At 44.9% G+C, this 20,826-nt stretch overlaps 1 protein-coding gene across 4 annotated transcripts; it reads right to left on the bottom strand.

Annotated features, from left to right (window-relative positions):
* Window positions 1–4,458: 4,458 nt before the first annotated feature.
* LOC309601610 (lysozyme g-like) lies at window positions 4,459–20,796 on the bottom strand. Of its 4 annotated transcripts, XM_082334738.1 has the most exons (8): window positions 19,937–20,796; window positions 15,225–19,277; window positions 11,358–12,389; window positions 9,845–9,919; window positions 8,311–8,400; window positions 7,084–7,280; window positions 6,670–6,805; window positions 4,459–5,625 (listed from the first exon to the last, which is right to left on the bottom strand). In XM_082334738.1, the coding sequence occupies exons 4-8, from the start codon at window positions 9,885–9,887 to the stop codon at window positions 5,495–5,497; spliced, it is 597 nt and encodes a 198-aa protein (XP_082190864.1). In that variant the 5' UTR covers window positions 9,888–9,919; window positions 11,358–12,389; window positions 15,225–19,277; window positions 19,937–20,796; the 3' UTR covers window positions 4,459–5,494. The 4 variants fall into 4 exon arrangements, with proteins under 4 accessions (XP_082190864.1, XP_082190865.1, XP_082190866.1 ...); XM_082334739.1 differs by having other exon boundaries at window positions 8,520–12,389; XM_082334740.1 differs by having other exon boundaries at window positions 9,641–12,389.
* Window positions 20,797–20,826: the final 30 nt, after the last annotated feature.

The raw sequence follows: 20,826 nt of genomic DNA, 5'->3' as shown, positions 1-20,826 counted from the left end.
GCTAGGGGAAGGTCAGGGCTGCTTGGTGAAAAGGATGCGGAAGGGGCACTCAGGGAGGACAAGACCTTAGTAGCTCTTTGTAGCCTTCATGCCAGTCTTTACTGTGGTGGCCGTGGGGAGCTTCCCACCCTGGGACAGTTAATAGGAGCTGGATTAATTTGGTGTAAAGAGTTAGTAAGTACTGGAGCAAACAGAAAGCCTCCCTGTCAGCGAGTGCGCCGTGGCTGGGACGGCTGGGGGCACCGCGCTGTGCCGCGGCAGAGCAGGCAGCCTAGGCGAGGGCTCTGCTGCTGGGCGGCGTCAGCACGGTGTGCCCTGGTGCCGGGGGGTGGCCGGCGTCACCCCCGACTGCAGCACTGGCGTCAGAGGGGTCCTTGGGACCACGGGCTGGTGCCCGTGCTGGGCAACATAGTAGAGTGCACGTGAAAGATAAGATCACTGAGGTGACGGAGGAACCTGGTCAGCTGGGAGAGGGGCAATCCTGCCTTGGTCCCTGATGGTCTTCTGGGACAGTGTCAGTGAGTACATGGATTAAGGCCAGTGGGTGAAGTATAGCTGGGTCTTCAAAACGGCTTTTATAAAGATTTGGACCAGCATTATCAAGGAACCTATGGCCATGGCCTTGCTGCCCAGGAGGCTGTGGAGGCCGACAGCACCACCACATTCCTAAAGCCACTGGATGGATTCATGGACAACAGTGCCATACAAAGGGTGGATGTGCCTACTGCCACCCCTGTTAAACTGCTGAGGATGCTGGGCCTGTACAAGGAAAATGGACTCCTGAAAGCAGCCAAGCTCATGTGTCCTCCCCAGGCAGCATCTCCTCCTGCTGCTGCTGGAGGCAGGCTTTGGGGGTGACCGACCACCGGTATGACCCACACGGTGTTTCTCACGTTCATCTGACATCTCCAGTTTAAAAGGGGGCCAGTGTTGCCTTTTCTGGCCTGGATAAAACATGAGGTTGTTTTCATCAGGAAGAAAACCCCATAAAATGAGCCTAGTATTTTGGGGTGTGGCCCTGAGTATGCCCAAGGCAACCACCAGAGAAGCACCGTCCTGGGAAGAGGTTGCTGGCTGGGAAATCCCAGCGCACTTTTGCAATGAGTAACGAAGCAGAACAAACTCAGTTATACAGCACTGCATTGCTGTGGTGGCATTTCCCTTTGTTTTCTGCCTCTCTCGGAGGGAGTGACATGGACATGTGGCTCAAGCCGATCCAACCCCAGCATTCAGAGTCAGTCATCAGAGCAATCTGTTTGCTCATGTGGCTTATGGCTCTGGCCCACAGGGACTTGCTTTTGGCAGTGGTTTCCTACTGCTTCAGTTACCACTGAAACAGGTTGTTTAATTGGTCTCTCTGCCTGATGTCTATGAAAGCCAGTCATTGCAGCCCCGGACTCTTACACAGATCCCTTCCTGAGCCATGGAGGGATCAGCCCATACCTCCTGCAGATTAAAAAGGGGATGAAAGAGAAAACTTACCACCTCACATTTGCTGTTTATTATAAGAAGCACATTTAAATATACTTCCCAGTACTGGCAACGGTTGTAAAACCAAAGCATAGGACCCTAACAGAGAAGATTTTGCTTCCCTGTCTGTAATTTGTTGTCTTTTCAATTTGCTGACTGTGGATTCTGATGCAGCAATGTTGGCCTGGAAAGGTTCTTAAACACCACCTACTGCATTTCCCTGCTCTACAACAGTATGACATACAGCTACTTTTACCTGTTGGTCTTGTTTGTTCTTTAAAACGCCCAGTGAATGTTGCATTGCCTCACTACCCTAGAAGTTTTTTGAAGTATCCAACACAAACCTGCTGCCAAACTCAGTGCTACTTGCCTTACCCTCAAGGGGAAAGGAAGGACATGGGTCATGGCCCTTCATTTCTTTTGTATATTAGAGAATCATAACTGTGCCCTCTTTCTCTTTTCGGGAGAAAAAAGCAAGTCTAATTCCTTGTTTCCTATAGGCTGTACCTTCTGTTTGAGTTGCGATCCTCCTGAGCACATTTTTGTCGGTGCGATGTACCCAAACACTGTAACTGAGCCTCACTGATGCTGACAACTGAACAGCCGAGAGGAGAATTACCCCAAGCACTTCGTACACAGTACTATGATAAAGATAAATCCCCAAAAGGGGTTTTCCCTCTTTTTTCTGTTCCTTCCCTGCCTCCCCTGGCATCTACTCCTTTGGTTCCCACTGGACTCCCCAAGCCCTTTCCGCAGGATGGTCGCCTGCCAGCTCCTCCCCTGCTTATGCTGCTGCTTGAGCTCCTCGAGTGTTTTGCACCTGTGTTTACTTTATTTCAATACTTTGATTCCTAACAGGTTCTCATAACTTTTAACCGTTAGAAGTGCTTGTGTTCCCTTTCAGCATGGCCATCACCCTTGGTTTGAGAGCTCTTGTCCACCATTCATTTTCCAGCCACAAATTTGAGAGAAACTGGTGTAGGACAGACTTGTGCGGCTCCACTTGAAATGCCTCACCAGTCTGACCACAAGCTGCTGATAACCAGTGCTTTTTGTACTTATCTTAAGGCCTTTCACATCTGAGGGCACTTCATATTGCTGCCGAAAGCCTTATCAAGCTCATGATACGGCACAACCACGGCTCCTCTCTTGGCCACTTACCCACTAAGATAAGGACTTTGGTTGCTCTGAGGTGGTTTTTCCCTGCCAAGCCAGACTACCAGAGCCCTCCTGACTGTTTCTTGCTGCTCACAAAGCAATCATTCAATCCTTTGCTCCAGCATCTTCCTCAGTGTTGCAGCCAGATGTCCTGGTCTGTGATTCCCTGGACCTTTCTTTCCCCTCCAATTCTTCTTTTCTCTTTCCTTACCCGTGCTTCTGCTTTTTCTGGTATGTTACATGGTATTAGATCATTCGCCAGCTGCCTTTTTTTTTTAATAGGCCGTGGGTCAAAAGGGTGACCAAGAGTGCGACCACAGCAGCCCTGTGTACATCAGCCTATTGAGTATCTTCGAGTACCATCGACATGGGTGACCAGGAAAAGATCAGAGGGAAAAAGCAATCTCATCTCACTGTTTGTTAGGAAAGCTTTTGCTCAAATCTTAAGGCAGTATGCCAGTGTTAAACTTTCCTTAATTATTTACTCCTTACCGCCAATTTATCAAGCAATTATATTTCAACTCCTTTTCCACAGAGGTTTTCCTTACTTGCTACAAAGCGCTGATACCCTAAAATAATATTAGCAACAAAATATGAAATTCCCATAATCAGGACTTTTAAATCTACTTAAAAAATAAATAATCCTTCGTGGCAATGCTGCACAAGCCAGAAGGCAGGTCTGCTGGCACTTGGGTGGTGCTACCATAATGTGAAGCAGCAGCTTCACAGGTAATGCATGCAGAAATTGGACTCCTGAGGAGCTACCAGATCCCCAGGGATGGCAACACCAGTACTGGTGACAGGGAGCCTGCTGGCAGCAATTAAGGGTGACATGAAGGGAACCAAAGAAAGCTCCATTCTTGTTCACCCTCCAAACTCAAAAAACAACTTTATACACATAGGCAGCAATGAGATTCCCTGCCCCATTTGAAGTTTATACTGATCTACCAAAAATGCATTCATAGGTTTTACATAAAAGGTTTGTATAACAGAAAGGTTTATATAACATAATACAGCAAAGACTTCAACCTATGAGTTTTACATAAGCTATTTCAAGTGGGGGGATCAAACCACATGACATGTTTTACAAGTTTGTATTACAAAGTAATGATTTTACTAAAATTATCTTAATATAGTGCAGAATTCACTAAAGACTAAATAATATAGAGTTTAATACCCCCGGTAGCTCAACACTGAACTGTTTTCTGCAGTCTTAAAAAAAAATCAGTAATGTTAGAGATGTCCTAGAGCTCCCTCTGGTCTCCAGAGATGATAAAATCAGTTGTTTGCTTGCAAATACTTTAATCACACACAGTCCTTGCCGTGTCAGTAAGCAGATGAGTGACTGGCTAGACAAGGAGTACAGCATTAAAATTGCTCTGCTTGCAAAAGCTATCTCCAAACCAGCTCTCACACTGCCTGCATCGACCCTGCCCGACAGCCAAGGCACTTACGCAGCATAGCCCCGTGCTGCCGGGCAGGTACTGCCAGGCATGTCGCTTCTGCATCGGCAATGGCGACAGCTGGCAGAAAGGTTCCCTGATGCCTCCAAAATGGTTATTCACAAGGCTAAAAGTGAACATCCTTATTCCCCTGTTCACAGGTTTGGTGGCAGCAGCCGGGCTCGGGCTGCCTCGTGCCCTGCTGCCCAGCCCAGCTTTTCTCACCCACCCCAGTCTGCAGCATCATTTTTCTCTCCCTGTTCTCAAATTGAGTTTTAGACCCATTCCAAGAGTACCAAATTGGGTTATCTACTCAAGTTACAGGTTGCTGCCCATCGGGCCCCATGAAATAAAAAAAAAATAAAAAAAATAAAAAATTGGGATTCAACATTTATCTTTATTTTCTCTCTTATTCTCAGTATTATTCTCAGTAAACCTAAATTTGCACCCAGACCCATCCACATTGAAGAACACTTTCAAACACAGCTTATAAACCCAGAGCTAATTCTCTCCTAATTAGGAGCTGGGATTCCTGGCAGAGGGACAGATGCTCAAACACTTTTAAACTTGGAGGAAACCCAGCATGAAGGTGCCAAAGCTAAAGCAGGAAAGGTTGTGGGTTTTTTTTACCAACACTATTGTTGGGATATGGTTCCTGGGGAGGGTACATGTGGGGCCGGCTCCTGCTTGGAGGGCTGGTCTCTAATGGAAAGGTGCTTTGCATGCCTGCTATGCCGCTTGAACTTCCCATTTAGAGGCTTTCCCATTGTGTGAGGCTGCCTTTCACCCTGAAGAGGTCTCCAGCCCCACCATGGCCATGAGCTCCATGGCTTGGGAGACTAACAGAAGTGTGTTTAGCGTTGTCCCCCACAAGACTGGCCATGGGAATGCACAGCTAGTGCAGAAACATGCAGAGACCAGAGGCTCGTTGAGAAGTCTCTTCATTGACCAGTAGCTAGCACAATCAAGGGGAAGGAAGATTTCAACTCAGGGGGCTTCTCCCCCTTATTGGCTGGGGAGAGGGAAGGAGATGGATGGAGGAGATGGGAAGAGTACAGCTGATGCCCAGGGAGAGCTGCTTGTGTGCCTGCACCTGGGGGATGCACGAACAGCCTTGGGTTCAGCTTCGAATGGGAAGAGGCACCTTCCTCACCCGACTCTTAAACATTGCTGGTCTGTCTCCATCTGCCTTTCAAAGGCCCCGAGCTTGTGGTTTCTCATCCGTACAGGTCCCCTGGAAGGCAGCACTGAGCTTGTCCGTTTGTAAGTGGGGAGCTGGGGTTTGCTGGAGTGAGCAAGCTGCTGGTGCCAGTGCCACCAGCATCGGTCCTGCCAGGAACCCTGAGGAACAGCTCTGGGTACTACGATCACTACTGGGCTAGTCTATGTAGAGGAGAGACTCCATGGCGGGGCAGGTTTATGAGCTAGAACCCATGTCTCTTAAAGTACTGGGCTCGCCTAATCACACCGTTGGCATAGTTGTTGTCTCTCTCACACGGGTCTTCCTCGTAGACCTGGATGTTGCGCATTTTTGCACGGTAGGTGCAGATTCCCCCTGGAAAGAGTTAAGGAGGAGTTGTTACGGGCTTATAAGTAAGAAATAGAGATTTAATATTAAAAATCCCTAGCTAAAAGGACCATGCATCTCACCAAACCTGCACAACTGTTTGGGAAATTGCTAATTGTGCATTATTGTCAAAAAGTGACTGATTTTGCAAAATCCTTATTTCTATAGTGAAGGAACCCATGACTCTCTCCAAATGCAGGTGGTAATGGCATGCTAGCCCCAGAAAAGGGTGTAATCTAAAAAGGCAAGGATAGGAGAACAAGAAATTACATAGGGAGAACAAACCAGCATGCAGATAACACAGACTGCAAGCAAACCTGGATCCCAAGCTTCCTTGACACAATCAGCTTAACAGCCTGCCATGATAAGCCTGTTGTGTTGCGGTGCCTCAATTTCTGTTTTCCCCAGTGGCTTTTGTTTGGTTTGTCCACCTGACAGCCATTTCACTTGTAGGATGAACAGATAAGAGGATAACTTGAGATCTGTTTGTGTTCACTGAGCACAATGCCTTTTCCAGGGAATTTAAGGAGTTCCTGGATCTGGCCATTCACCAGCGGTAGCCCAGCTGCTCAATGTAGTGGCCCTCTGTGAGTGTTTGTCACTGAAGTCAAGGGGCAGCCAGCCAAGGCTGTGCCCGACACCTTTGCCCAGCCCTGCACGGGGTGCTTCCATGCCACTGCAGCAGCTCCCAGGCTGGGCTGGTTTCCCACTGCTTCCTACCGCAGCAAAGCTGCCAAGGGGCTTGGCGCCCCACCACGGTCTCCCTTCTGCAGGCAGAAACATGGAGGCCCTCTGGACCGTGCTTTGAGCTGGGAGGCTGCATCTATATTCAGACCTCTTGCCGGTCTGCTCTTTTGGGACTGCCTCCTTTAAACTAGAAAACTCTTTTTTTTTTTTGTTTTTTGTTTTTTTAAAGAGGTGCTATAAAATCTGCCAGACTGATGCTCTTTTTCCCTTAAAAGTGACACCAACAAATGCACAGCACTCCCATCACTCAGCGTGCCCCTTTCTAGTATATAGTCCATTGCGTACCTCTCAGCTGCTGGTCCTGGGTCCAGGTAGGATGTCTTGCCCGTACTTCATTAATTGCAAGAACCAGGATAGTTGAGCACTGATTTATGTGTTCTTCACTATCCCACATTCCGAAAGGCTGTTGCTGCCTGGCAATCTAGAAAAATCAAGCAAGAAAATGGGTTTCCCTCTGAACACAGCCACCACTGTAGCTTCCCCCTCTTCTTTGTACTCCCGGGCTGTGACTCATGGAAGTGACCTCATTCGGGATAACACTTAAGCACAACCTTTGATGTAGAGAGAACGCATTTAAGTGCTGTCTCGAACGCAGAACAGTCATTTGCTAAGGTAAAGCCTTGGGATATAAACTCTATTACTGTTCTGGGATATAAACTCCATTACTGTTCATTACTCATACTTATCGCCCTGATGTACCTGCATCAAACCATACTTCTGCCGATCCTGGTCCCAGCCGTTGTTCAGGAGCAGGCCAGCGCGGCTCTCCTGTGAGATGATGCCAGCGATGAGCGCCGGGTCCAAGCACAGGTTTCTGGCTACTCTCTTAATTGGCATCTCGTATTTCCTCAGGCGTATGACGTCTTCCTCAGCAGTCCTCCGTACCATGGCCAGTCCTGCAGTGTAGGAAAAGGCAGACTTACACACCATCCCGTCCAAAACCCTGGCTTTCTCCTTGAAGAAAATGCAGCTACACCAAGTTGGGCAGTGGCGCTTGAGGAACAAACACAGCCCTATTGGCTCTGGCCGTGGCTGGGGAGCTGCCGTGCCAGTACCCAAGGATGATGAGGGGAACAGGGCAGCTTCTCAGGAGTTGGGACTGTGTGTTCGTGGTCCTCTTCTGCTGCCGCACCACTGGCAATGTGGCTCTGGAGTCAGAAAAGTGAAATTTCAAATTGCATTTGAAAAAAGTGAGAGGTGTATTACTACTGACCAGCCAAATGGCAGCAACACCTATGTTGTCAGTCTGTGTATAGAAAGGTGGGGGTGTTTTTTTGAAGTAATTTTGGAACAGTTTGGAAACAAGTGGATTCAGATCCACACTTGGACACCTGCAGTCAGGTATCCAAGGCGCCTACATCTGAGGTACGTGGCAAAGCCCCTTACAGTCCCTGGAGGTCTCAGCAGTACGAATCTGACACAGTCAGCTGTGCAGTGAAATGGGCAATAACACAAGGCAAGAAAGAGGGAAATGGGAAGGAGTTACCAAAAACGGGTCACCCAGAGATAGGATGGCTACAAACCTGGGACCTGCAAAATGTGTCTCTGGCAGGTCACTGCTGGCCAGATCAGCCAACATGTCAGCACTAATGACCAGGCTCTGTGCATCTTCCCCTTCAAGCTGAGAGGCCCTGGGGTTTTGTGAGGATGCTAATACTAAACTCCTGGCTGATGAAAAAGCCATTTTGACTGAAAAGGGGTTGCACAATTTCCCTTTGCTTAGAGTGGGACCTGAGGTTTGTCCTTCCACTTCCCACCAGGTCTGGAGGCGTCGCAGCACGTGCCATTTTAGGGGAGGAGGTGTTGCTTTCTCCCTTTTGGCTAATTGAATAGCTGCACCACATTTAATTTGGCGATAATGGAAGGTGAAGCATCTCTCTGTCAGGTACAAACAGGTTGGCAAATCAAGCATTGAATGATACCTACCACAGTCCGGGGCTCTTACGGCTGTACAGGAGATCATGGGGGCTTGAAGAGCACTTACATCACCATAGCAACTGTAACTCATGGATGGAGCTGAAAAATTAAACGGAGGTGTTTGAACACTTAAGATCTCAGAGCAGTATCGTACAGCGTGCTGCCAGTGAGTACAAGTCAAGCATAAGGGATTCATCCAGACCCATAACCTGCATCACCTTGTGTTGGCCACTCTTGCGTCGTTGCCACTGCTTTCCATCAGTAAAGTTATCAAAGAAAGCCAGAAAACAGAAATTTGTTCTTTTCTAATTTGATAGGTTGAAGCAAGGGAAACTGATGACAATTTGCGTGAATAAGTGTCTGCCCCGTGTCCTGGTTTTGGCTGGGATAGAGTTAATTTTCTTCATAGCAGCTCATATGGGGCTATGTTTTTGATTTGTGCTGAAAACAGTGTTGATAATACAAGGATGTTTTCGTTATCGCTGAGCAGTGCTTACACAGAGTCAAGGCCTTTTCTGCTTCTCACACTGCCCCACCAGCAAGGAGGCTGGGGGTGCAGAAGAAGCTGGGAGGGGACACAGCTGGGACAGCTGACCCCAACTGACCAATGGGATATCCCACACCATATGACATCATGCTCAGCACATAAAGCTGGAGGAAGAAGAAAGAAGTGGCGGACATTTGGAGTGATGTCGTTTTGTCTTCCCAAGTAACCGTTACGCATGATGGAGCCCTGCTTTCCTGGAGATGGCTCAACACCTGCCTGCCGATGGGAAGGAGCGAATGAATTCCTTGTTTTTGCTTTGCTTGCATGTGTGACTTTTGCTTTACCTATTAAACTGTCTTCATCTCAACCCACAAGTTTCTCATTTTTACCCTTCCGATTCTCTCCCCCATCCCACCAGAGAGGGGAGCGAGCAAGCGGGTGGGTGGTGCTTAGTTGCCAGCTGGGGTTAAACCACGACACCCTGTTAGGTCTAAAGGTTGGTTTGGAAGAGGGGAACAACATCATCTGCATTTATTTCAGAGGGTTTTTCCCATTCAGTGCCCTCCAATGTCCACAGCCCCTCAGATGATGGCTGGTGGTACCCGAGCACCCTGGCTGGGAACATCTCCTGCATCCCTCCATAACTTGGTGAGGAATTAATTCAGGACAGTGCTTGCCTCAGCCTGGGCAAATTGCCCTGCTTCCTCAGTAACTGAGGAATGAATAGCCTCCATCAAACAGCCTGCGACATTTGTGAGACCATCTCTGAGTAGGCAGAGAGATCAGAAAAAGTTAGCTGGGAAAATCAAGAGGAGGTCTGTCTGTGACTCCCTTTTGGCGTCAGTCCCGTACTTCAGGCGTGCTGGTTTAAAGGACGCAGGTGGGTGGCAAGTAGCCTCAAATGGCAGCCAAGGACCTTCAGCCACACAGGGTTTTACAACGCCCCGCAGAAGGGGAACCTCAGGCCTGACTGCACTGTGCCTCCTCTCCACAGTCTCTCTGCAAACCGCTCCCGGGGTGCTTTCCACAGCAAACCAAACCCAAACCCTGGCTCACCAACAAGGGCCGAAAGGCCCAGCAACAGCAGTGCCGGGATCATGGTGATGGCTCTCCTCAGCTGCCCCAGGAGACCTGGAAACAGAGCAGTTTTCAAAACATGAAGAAATCAGGGCTGATTTTTAACAGCCCTGTAGCAAAGTTTGCACGTCAAAAGCTTCCACCCCAAGGCCCCAGATGGGGATGGCATTAGCTGAAGACGGGTTGGGGAGCAGAGGTACCATCTCTGCAGCACGCTTCCCCCCTCGCCCCCAGCACGGGATGCAGCCGCCAGCATCAGGGAGTGGCGGTGGGAGGAGAAGCAAGTGATGGGAGCCCCATCTTCTCCTTATTTCCTCCTTGTTCGGGGGATACAGGCTTCTCCTGTGGCTGAATGTCTCCTCCATCTCGTGTGCCACTACCCCATCACATCGAGACAGAAATGCTGAGCCGGGGCGGGTCGGGAGCAGGGAGGTCCCCCTTGGCAGCCTGGGCCAGCAGGGATTTTTCAGCCCCTGACACTTCATATCGCTAGCTCACATGGCCCTTCCTGAACACCCGTAGCATGTCTTTATGATGAGAAGGTACAGTACCTTCGCTTTAATTATATAAGTGTTTGAAGTCTAATGTGCTACGGAGTGCATACATCCTTTGTCTCTCTGTTCAAAAGGCAATGGAATTTTTGCTTGGCTTTGGAAAAAGGAGTTTTCAAAAATCAGGCAATATGACCCTGTCTGCTAAAAGCATGCAAGGCAAAGATTTTGCTGGTGAAATAACACTTCTGCACTAATTCCTGTATGTAATAATGGCAGATAACCACTTTAGTAATAAATGCATCTGTTGTGCTTATTAATAAAATCCCAAAATGTCATCAGATAGTAGCTATCAACTGGAAAAAACATTGCCTTGCTGGTGAATGCAGTTAAACTGGGCATTTTTTACGGCTTACAAATGTTTCTTTTTCTCCAAGAGGGTTTCAAATACAAAACACACCATGAGCCTTGTAGGCAATCACCACACAATGCTATTAACTCTTGAAAATGCCTTATTGATTTTAATAATGCGTGACCTTTTCTCTAGCTTGTATTTTTACTGCAAACCAAACTGCATGGATGCACACACACAAACAGTCCACCGGTGTCATCAGAAAGACTCCCTTGTCCTGAGTGAGCTTATTCAGGCCAGAAACTCCCCCGCCTGGAGCTGGGTACACGCAGTAGCTTAGTTTGAGCTCTCAGAGTGAGTATTTGCAAGCCTGGATCAATATAGCTTGACCCAATACCTATTCATTCAACGGCAAATCCGTACGGGGCCCCATCAAAAGCTACAGGCTGTAGCTGTTTCCACATGCAAAAAATTGCCATATTATAAAGTTTCAAGTTATCAGCCTTTTTTTTTCCCTCCCATTACAAAAAGCACCACAAGCCTTAAGTAGAAAGAGCATAACAATCACAATATTGACAAAATGCTAAATCAAAGCAAAATCAAGGCTTCTGGCTCTAAATAAATATTCTATGAGTGAATTCAGACTCACCTGTCTTCAATCAGTCTTCCTCTGAGGCAGATCACTTGGTGACTTTTATATATATGCGTATGAAAGGGTACCCACCCTACAGGCTTTGGAATGTTAATTCCTACCTAGTGTGATGACATTTGTTTTAAAGTACAATAAGTAATATATATTAAGAGCTTAGACCTCTTATGATTCCTTTCATCCAAAGATTTGCACAAGCGATGGTTAGTAAGACTCAGGACAACTCTGTGAAAGGAAATAAATACTGTTTTTCCTCCATCAATAAGCACATTGATGCACAATAAACGACTTGCAGAAAGCATTGCAGTGAATCAGTGGCAGAGGCCAGGCAAAAATCAGATCCCTGTCTAGTGATCTCCTTGCTTTACATCTCAGATCAGTCTGGACACATTTCTGGAAGGGTTTATGTCTCGTTTCCTCCATGATTTCAGATTGGCAAGCTTTTAATTGAGTACTGTCATGTGAATTCCAAAAAGGGCAATTAAAGAAAAGCATCTCACTGCTTTATTGCTTGTAGCAAGTCTAATTCAGGAGGGTGACTTGAATATTTTGAGAGCAGAGGCAGGGTTTGACTTTCAGATTTGGGGATGCAGGATGCTGCAGCTGAAATGAGGAGGAAGCAAACTGGTCTCTCAGCAGCTGAAGCCAGTGGGGGCACACAGAGGGTCTCTGAAAGACTTGCACCTTGTGGCTGAGACACTTTTCATGTATGTAAAACATCTGAGTCGCTTGGAGATGGAAAGACAGTCTGGAAGTCCAGTGCTCTTCAATCCTGTCCCCTTCCCCACGTTTTTCTCTTCCCAAGACTCTGCCCAGCATGTGTGGAGGCTAGGAAAGCAAGATTTTCTTCCAGTAACTTTCTCTTCATTATTTAATACATCACAAATCCATCTATTCCCATTGCTGTCTTTTGGGCTTCAGATGTGGTGGGTAGGAAACACTGTTTTGGCCAGGTACCAATTACTGGGTTCAAAACCAAGTGATGGTTATGAGTCTGTAAAGCACAGGAGATGATCAAGTGGGCCTTGTCACCTTAAAAATCAATAAACACAAATTATCATGGGCTTAGATCCTGCGTTAGTATGAAGGAGGGAAGCTTCACTGGAGAACCTAGCCCTGTTGTTATGGGAAGATTGGGATTTGAGTTAAGGTGAGTCTTAAGTATAAAACTCATTTATTTGGCTGAAACATGGAAATAATAGACATCTTCCCAAAGATCACAAGGCGGCTAGGCATTCATTGTTCATGTACAAACCTGATATCTTATTGTGGTATCTCAGACTAGACTATCACTTAATTCTTTTACCAGGGTTTAACATTTTAAATAGTAAAAGATAATGTTTGACATAATGTAAGGTAAGAATCTATGTGGTATCTTTGGAAATAACAGGTAGAAAATAGAGACATCACATGTACAGTGTGGCTTTAATCCTTTCAAAAGGAAACACTGACTGAAGAAATGCTGGAGGGGAGGAAAGCCCGAAGAAGTGACCTGGGAAAAGGTCAGAGTGCACAGCTTGATGGCAACAAACCCAGTAGATATGTTCACCTGCCTTCTATAAAACAAGATAATCTGTATTAGAAAGAGATGTGTTCTCTCAAACAGATGAAAATAATTTAGTATTAACATCCAGTTACCTTTTACAAAAACAGTATCATGTTAGTGATGATAAACTAGTGTTCCTCTGTCACTGAACCTGTGTTCATGCTGACGACTTGGGACCTTTTTTTTTTGAAAAGTAACCTCTGGCCTTAGGTAAGATTTCTTTCCCAATGCATTGGCCACTTGCTGATGGTCCTTAAGATGAAGTTTTGAATTTAAATACTGTTTTTGTTATGTATTTTCTCTCTCATTTATTACCCACGTAATCACAGATTTTCTACACTTCACATTACTGTCACATGAATTCTTAACGACTGCTTTGCATTGCGTTACTCTTTATTTACTCATTGAATGGTGGATGTTATGTTTTAAGTACAATTGTTTTTATCTGTGCTGCTGTACGCTCTTAGGTCCCTGGGGCAGATTCCTTGTATTCACACGATTTCCAGTATAAAACCAAATAAGAGGATATTTTTTCAGCAGCATTACGAATGGGACTTTTTCTTGCTAAAAACCACTTCATCCTTACAAAATTTGCTGACTGCCTTTTAGCGTGAATGCCGAAAGCAGGCAGCCTCTATGGAAACAAGGTCGTGCTCACATATGTTGAATGGGGCAGGGCTCGAAGCCAGTGCACTTGTCCAAGGCGCTGCCACATAAAGGGACCCGCAAGATGTTAGAAAACACTATCTTCTGCTCAAAGGTCTTTGTGGGGCTGTAAACCCAGAGCATCAAATTCAGGTGAATCACTACGTGGGAGTGGGCTGCATCTGTCACTAGTACGGCACAATTTTTCATTTTTATGCTAGATTTAATTTGGAAAATTATGTCAAGAGTCAGATAAGATCTACCTCTGCCAGCCCATAACCCGACAGAAGGGATGTCCACAGCTGTGATATGATGCTATTTTTGACAGGCTGAAGGGGGGATGAGTCAGGAGGCATCTTTGTGTATAGGACTAAAGCAGCTCTTTGTAAATGGCTGGACTTCATAAAGAGATATCCAGGCATGCGCTGGACTGATGTCCCCGAAAAATGTTACCTTCTCTCGTAATGCTACCTTACCTCTTTTTATATTTTTCTTTATTTTTCTTGGTATTTTGTTTAGAAGCAGAGGTTTTTGGATTCATATGGTATTGTGAGACTCATTTAGAAGGACAGCAAGTTGCTAGCCCTCATGCTTGGTACTAGGGAAAACAGATGAAAGCCATGGAAATGTGATGTTATTATTAAATTAATATTAAAGAAAAAGGACACAAATGTTATAATTAGAAAAAAAAAACAACAAAGAAACCCTGTAATTTTAACTCCTTTTGCTGTTGTGCAATTTTTAAACATAAAGGATGCCAGTACATATTCCCCTTGTCCTGGATTTTGGTCAGCACAGCATGTGATTGGGAGGGAGAGGACAGAAAGTCAAGGAAAGAGGAGGAGTTCACTTTTATCAAATGGTATCTGCATCTTCTTAAACTTCAGAAGCAGGAAAGCTTCCTGGTATTCATAGGGGCATCCTGGCAATAAGCTGCAGTCAGTGACCACAGACACGGTTTCCCCATGGTCTTTCGCTGACATTGTTAGTTACGCTGAGCTAAAGGGGGTACAGAGTAGACAAAAAAATGCTACCTGACAGAATAGCATTTTCCACTTGTTTTACATAAGCTCGAAAGGAGCACACCTGAGACCTAAAGCACACCAAGGTTCAATAACACCAGCTCTTTCCTACTCACAGATTTCCACTTTATAGGTTTTTTCCCTCATGCCAAGTGATCTGCCAGGGGGAGGGTTTTTTTCATTCTACTTAATGGAGATGCGATCAAAATGGAGCATCATTGTGAAAAGCATTATGTATTGCACACGCTGTTCTCCTCGAGGCTGCAGGTTATAGCATCACGTTTCACTGGATGGTGAGAAAACTATCTAAAATTACCTGGAACAATACCCATACTAATTACTGTCTCTGTTGTGAGATTCAACTACTCTGGTTTCATAACATCGGCAGGCAGATCATTTCTCAGGTTATTTCTTTTGTCTGGAATGTAATTATAGGTAACACCAGGTGTTCACAGACTTTATAACTGCTTTATGGGGAAGCTGCTGACAACAGCTGACGCATGTTGGATGCCTACCACTAACTGGCTAGTTAAAGATGCATCTGTAGCATCACCTCAAACAAACCCTCCAGAGCTGTCTTTCCCAACTTTTAAAGGGATACAGCCAGTTTAATAATTACATTTCCATAGATTTTCTTTTCTACATCTAGTATACCTGTAAGTAATGATAGCAAAGGTCCTCATACTTGTAAGACGTGAGGCTCTCAGTCTTCACTGTGTTCAGAAGCGAACAGGTGCTGAAGCCCTCGATCTCTTCCTTTATCTTGCCTTTATGAAGAATGCAGGTGGGCACTGAAATGACATCCCACTCTGCACAAAGCATCTCTCTAGTCTTCCTGTAAAATAACTAAGACCAGAAGTGGTTTTGCGGGAGTAAAAAAGTATTTTCCTTCTGTTCTCTAAAACAAGACTTTGAGTTTTTCTGTAGGAAAGGTGTTCTAGCAAAGAGGTCACTGGACTGGGTCTTATGAGACCTCAGTTCACATCCCAGCTTAAAGACAGATCAATCACCTAAAGCAGGTCATTTGAAGTTCGAGCCAGGAGAGGGTTTATGCTCATAAAGCATGAATCAAAACACTGTCATGCTCCAAAACTGTGTTCCAAGTACTTGGCTGAGATGTACTTCCACTCCTGTTTGAGTCTAAAGTGGCCCAGCCGGAAGAGCTTGGTCCTTATGTCCTGAAGTCTGGTTCTGGACTCTGCATCCCAACGTCAAAATCTCTGGGTGAGTGGGAGTTTACAGCACACACACACGAGTTTACTCACAAAAAGTGGCTGCGATGCCCACTTTGTTTAAACGAGCCATGGCAGAAGCAAGACCAGTCTTAGAAGATAACCTCATGAAGGCAGAAACCTACACTAACCTCCCTTTTGTGTGAAGCATTTACGCCCCTCACCAAGACTGGATGCACGTGTGTTCGTTCACAGGCTGAAGCCTGTCGCGGCTGTGTTACTGCACAGCAGAGCGCACCAGAGCCGCGGGGGAAGCTGGTGGGAAGACAAGAAAATGGCCCCATAGCCCCTGCAGGGACACAGTTGCATCAGCTTCACGTTCCTGAGACTGCCTTGGTGTTTCACATTGAACAGGGAGAGGGGTAAAAAAAAAAAATCAACCTAATATTTTGTAGTAAGTGTGGAAAATACACAAAGCACTGCGAACAGGGAGGAGAACCCCATCTCCTCTCAAAGCCATAAGCTACAAAATCACATTTTCTCTTGCTCCCTCTTTGCAGTCCCACAAGCCCGATGCTGCACTGTACAAAGCTTCAGGAGCGAGAGTGGAGAGGAGTGCCGCACTTGGGTAAAACATTTCGTAGTCGCTCACTTTGGCAGCGCCCATCAGCCTTCTGGATGCCTTGGATCCTGCCCTGGGGCACCACTCGCTGCAGACGAAACAGACACACCTCATCCCGAAATCTGGATTCCAGGAAGAGACTGAAATTAGATACTGGAGCACCTAATTCTTGATGTTCCTAGGTCCTTCAGTAGAGCCAGTCTCATTCCCCACATACAAAACGAGGATAGGACATTCATGACTCACAGGGATGTCAACACCCATTAATAATTAACTTTACCCATTAATCATGATAACTATTAAGAGCATTTCTGTGTGCCTGGAATTCATGATACAAAGCATTGAGGACTGTCAACATTTTAGAAACCGAACAGGAAACAATTTCAGACTTTTTTCTAGGGCAGCACACTAACAAAAGAAATAATTAGCAAGGAGGAAGATGATCAGGAAAGGAATTAATGTGGTTTTGTGTATTACAACCCCCTGATTTTCATACAATGTCATCTTGGGAAAAGCCAATGGTTACTGGAGATTGCATGGTTTATGAAGCAGATGATAAATTTTAAACCTTTTTTGAGTCACATGTTGAAATCATACCACCAGGCAGATGATGTCTGAACAGGTTGTGTTCAAAAAGGCAACATATATTAACACAGATTCAACACTGAGCTGACACGGCTACAGGGCTCCTGGATCCGTGGTGGTTTATTTTAGGCAGCTCAAGCCATGGCTGTAATAGCTAATTCAAAAAAATGTAGCCTTAGAACATGCACCTCAGGGGATCTCTAAAAGCAAGTTTTCTTAACTACTTCCTTTCCATCAACAAGCATCGAATATCTCTCAGTGTGCATGAACTTAAAGTTAATCCACCAAATTTGGACCAGATTTTTTTGAGTGAGGCTCTGGCCTCTTACATACCACTTTAGCCAGTTTGATGTGTTAGCTTAAATTGATGACGAAGATATGGGGCTATGTTCCCTTTTGCAGCGTACAATACAGAAGGGTGCTCTCCAGGGGGACGCATAACAAGGAGCGTCTGGGAGGCTGGAATGTCTTGGATCACCACAATCACATTAGACAGGCTTAACACTGAAGGCTCCAAAGCATGATCCAAGAACAAAAGATCAGAGTAGACCTTCAGAGCAGTAATTTGCTCAAATGTGGTGGAACCTATCTATCTATTCATCCTTCAAAGGGGGCTCAGGGGCAACATCCTCCTCAGAACAGTTCTCAAATAGCCTACTGGAACATCAAGAACCCTCCCCTTCTGATTCCTAGAGAGGTCATCCTTAAACTCTGGAGCGTAACCCTCGCTCTTGAGCTGTCGTGTACAGCTGTTCTAAAGAGACAGACAGATCAACCCACTACCGACAGAATTTTCCTTTAAAAAAGTGGAATACACAGCTATTGAATATGCAATGAGTACAAAAGCCGTATTATTTCTGCTGAGCTTGTGCTTGCTTGTTTGTCTGTGTGTGTATGCGAGAGACAAAATGACAGCATCCCTCACGCTGGGTTGAGGACACTGGCTCTACTCTTCTGTGGAAGACAAAGGGCTTGTTTTAGAAACTGTACTGTTCAAAGCCCAAATTTTCTATATGAATTTCTGTAGAAAAGTATTCCTTTTAGGATTTCTAGATGGGAAACAGCACAACGTGGATTACTTGGAAGCAAGGACTGGAAGGCATCAATTCATCTTTCGAGTCTGCCTCCCTCAATGACCCCTATCACACTTGCAGGCAATCCAACCTGCTAACGGGGTCTGAGAGCAGCTGCTCGGTCGTTGCCCTCTCCAGAGTTTGTTTCTCATCCCCTCTCTTTCAGGGACCAGACTTCTTCAGACTTCCCAAGTCCCAAAGCTCAACTCGGCACCTAACTTCTAGGTAGATTTCTTGAGTAGACCATCACAAGCATAACGCGGGATCAATCAGCGATCAAAACGTACCCAGTCACGTCCAAATAATCTAGCATTAAGAGCTAACAACATGTATCTTGTCTGGTTATTATTGTCTCCATGCATTTCTTTAATCATTACTTCACGCAAGTATCAAGCACGGACTTAAGCGCTAATCATTACTGAAGTTACATGGTGAGTTCATGCACAAGCCCCATAACTTCAAAAGCTATACGTGAACATTTCTCATCTCTATTGTATAATACCCTTTCATGGCTAACACATGCCAGACCAGGTACCGTTTTGTGACTAGTCTAGGCTCGGGAACCCTATTTAGTCATGTCCTTACATACACGATCTATCTGCTGTAAGCAATTAACCACGTGCAACCTGCGCCCTTTCCAGCGATTGCGTATCGTCATTATTTTCTCATCTATCAGCCATATTGGCACTAGATCGCTGCTGACAAAGTCAAGCTTTGTGCTTTTCAAGTCTGTACAGCTGACATCTGTTCCAGTTGGTGTTCTCTGCACTGTTTACACTTCTAGCTTGCAGACCCAGGTCTTATTATCACAGACGCTTCATTATTTAATCTGCACTGCAAAATCACTGAGCTCTACCGTAGAAGAATTTGTTCCTCACTACTCAAACTAGAAGAATTTTCCAGTTCTTAAAGAGTTTTTAAGTTTCAGCCAAAATAAAATTCTTGGATTTGGATTGTTCATCTCAAAGTAATATGCAGATCAAGAACGGAGATCTTACCAAGAGGACCATTCAATGACAGCTTTAATCTTCATTCAAGACAGAAAATGCAGAAAGCAGACATGAAAGTGAAGACCTGAAGCAGACAGATCTATCAAGCTGCTACTTCAAAATAAATTTAAACTTATTAGCACAAACAGTCTCCACTTCCCCTTTTATCCAAACCACGCATTCCTGCAAATTCCTTGCATCAGCACTGGAGTGCGCGTGGTCACATTACAAGCCAAATGAAGGAAGAGGTCCAACTGAAGATTAACCTAGAAAAAAAAATCAGCAGCTTTAAGTGACATGAAACCACAGCCTCTGACTAGGATTTGCATTGAGTTTGTAATGGGGCTGTTCACAGATGGACCTGAATAACCTCTAACAACGCACCATGATGGAATCCTGACAAGCCCACATGTGTTTCCACACAGCATGCAACTACGTTAAATATAAAAACATGTCTCCACAGCTTATTCAACGTAATTAGGACTCAGACATGAGTCCTGCTAAGGCACTCTTAAAAATACTGTTGGAACATTGGTTTCCTAAATTAAATTTCATGCAAGTGGATTAAAAAAAAAAAAAAAGGAAGCACTTTCTAGTGCATTTAGAGAGTTTCTGCATTAAAAAGGAGATCAACTTGAAGCAAGTCTACTTTATGCTTCTAGTAGATTAATGGGCAGCTGTGTACATCTTAAGCTGATTGCCTTCTCAAAGTGATGTTGTAATGTTAGACAGAACCGTATGTAGTTTGCTAGAAATCTAGAATGAGCACATGCAACTTTCTGATGGACCTTATTAAAAGAAAAAATAACCCACAGCACCTAGACCACCTTATTTGAAAGGATGCAAAAGTCAACATTAGAATTAAAATAATTTTATTTCAATGTACATGAACAGAAATAAAGTATACTTTTTTAAACTTACTTACAGAGATATATTGCTGGGCTGGCCCAATCACAAGTGTTCTCCATTACAAGGTAGCAAGACTGACTAGACCCACTTAACTGCTTTTTGGGCCAACTGGATTCAAAGTACCACCTCAAAAGGGTCCTTCAGCACACAGCAAACTATTTTTTTTGAAAACGAAAAGAAAACTCATCAACTCTTCACCCAGCCAGAAATTCTACATTGTGTTCCAAGGAAGATCTCCCTTGAAAATTCTGTCCATCACTGAAGAACAGTACACAGTATGCGGCGCTATATCTAAACTTAACGGATCAAGGTTTCTCCCAAATACTTTTCTCTATTCTACTCTCTTGTACAAAGCACCTGCTATAAAATCCACACATTCAAAACCACAGAATTATACAAACCTGCGAACAAGGCTGTTTTCAATATGCGTGTTGCTATGTGCTATTACCCGCTGTATCAGCTTTAACATGCAGTGTACACAGATGGTAAAAGGGCATTTCTCTTGACCATCTATTTCAGAATTCACAGAAGTTATGACTGTTTTTTACAACTTATAGTGCAATGTAGTTAAGTTATTCAACGTCATGATATGGCACCATAAGATAAGCAATCATTTGTTAAAACGCACAATTCCTTTACTAATCATTTTGTGGTGCTTCACTGATAACGTAAATAATAAATTTAAAAAGACAACTGGAAGAGGAACGGATAGGGAAAAATCTTTTTGAAGTGTCTATCATCTCCTTTAACAAAGAAAATTAGAAAAAAATCTGGAACTGTCAGATTCAAGGAAAACAATACAAAGTAGTTCTTCACATAACACAGTTAACCTGTGGACTCCTTTCCATGTGATGTGGATGCTAGGACACTGTGAGGATTTAAAGAGGTTTTTCTTCCATGATTTTA

Source organism: Platalea leucorodia (assembly GCF_965183815.1).
Source record: "Platalea leucorodia genome assembly, chromosome: 2".
NCBI lineage: Eukaryota > Metazoa > Chordata > Aves > Pelecaniformes > Threskiornithidae > Platalea > Platalea leucorodia.
This window is presented reverse-complemented; position numbering and strand designations above follow the sequence as displayed.

Excerpts from the sequence above, each read along its gene's own strand:
- LOC309601610 (XM_082334738.1), bottom strand. The coding sequence starts at position 9,887 with ATGATCCCGGCACTGCTGTTGCTGGGCCTTTCGGCCCTTGTTG. Across the intron at positions 8,401-9,844 it reads GGGCCTTTCGGCCCTTGTTG|CTCCATCCATGAGTTACAGT; the intron begins GTGAGCCAGGGT and ends TTAATTTTTCAG. Across the intron at positions 7,281-8,310 it reads CGTAAGAGCCCCGGACTGTG|GACTGGCCATGGTACGGAGG; the intron begins GTAGGTATCATT and ends CCTACACTGCAG.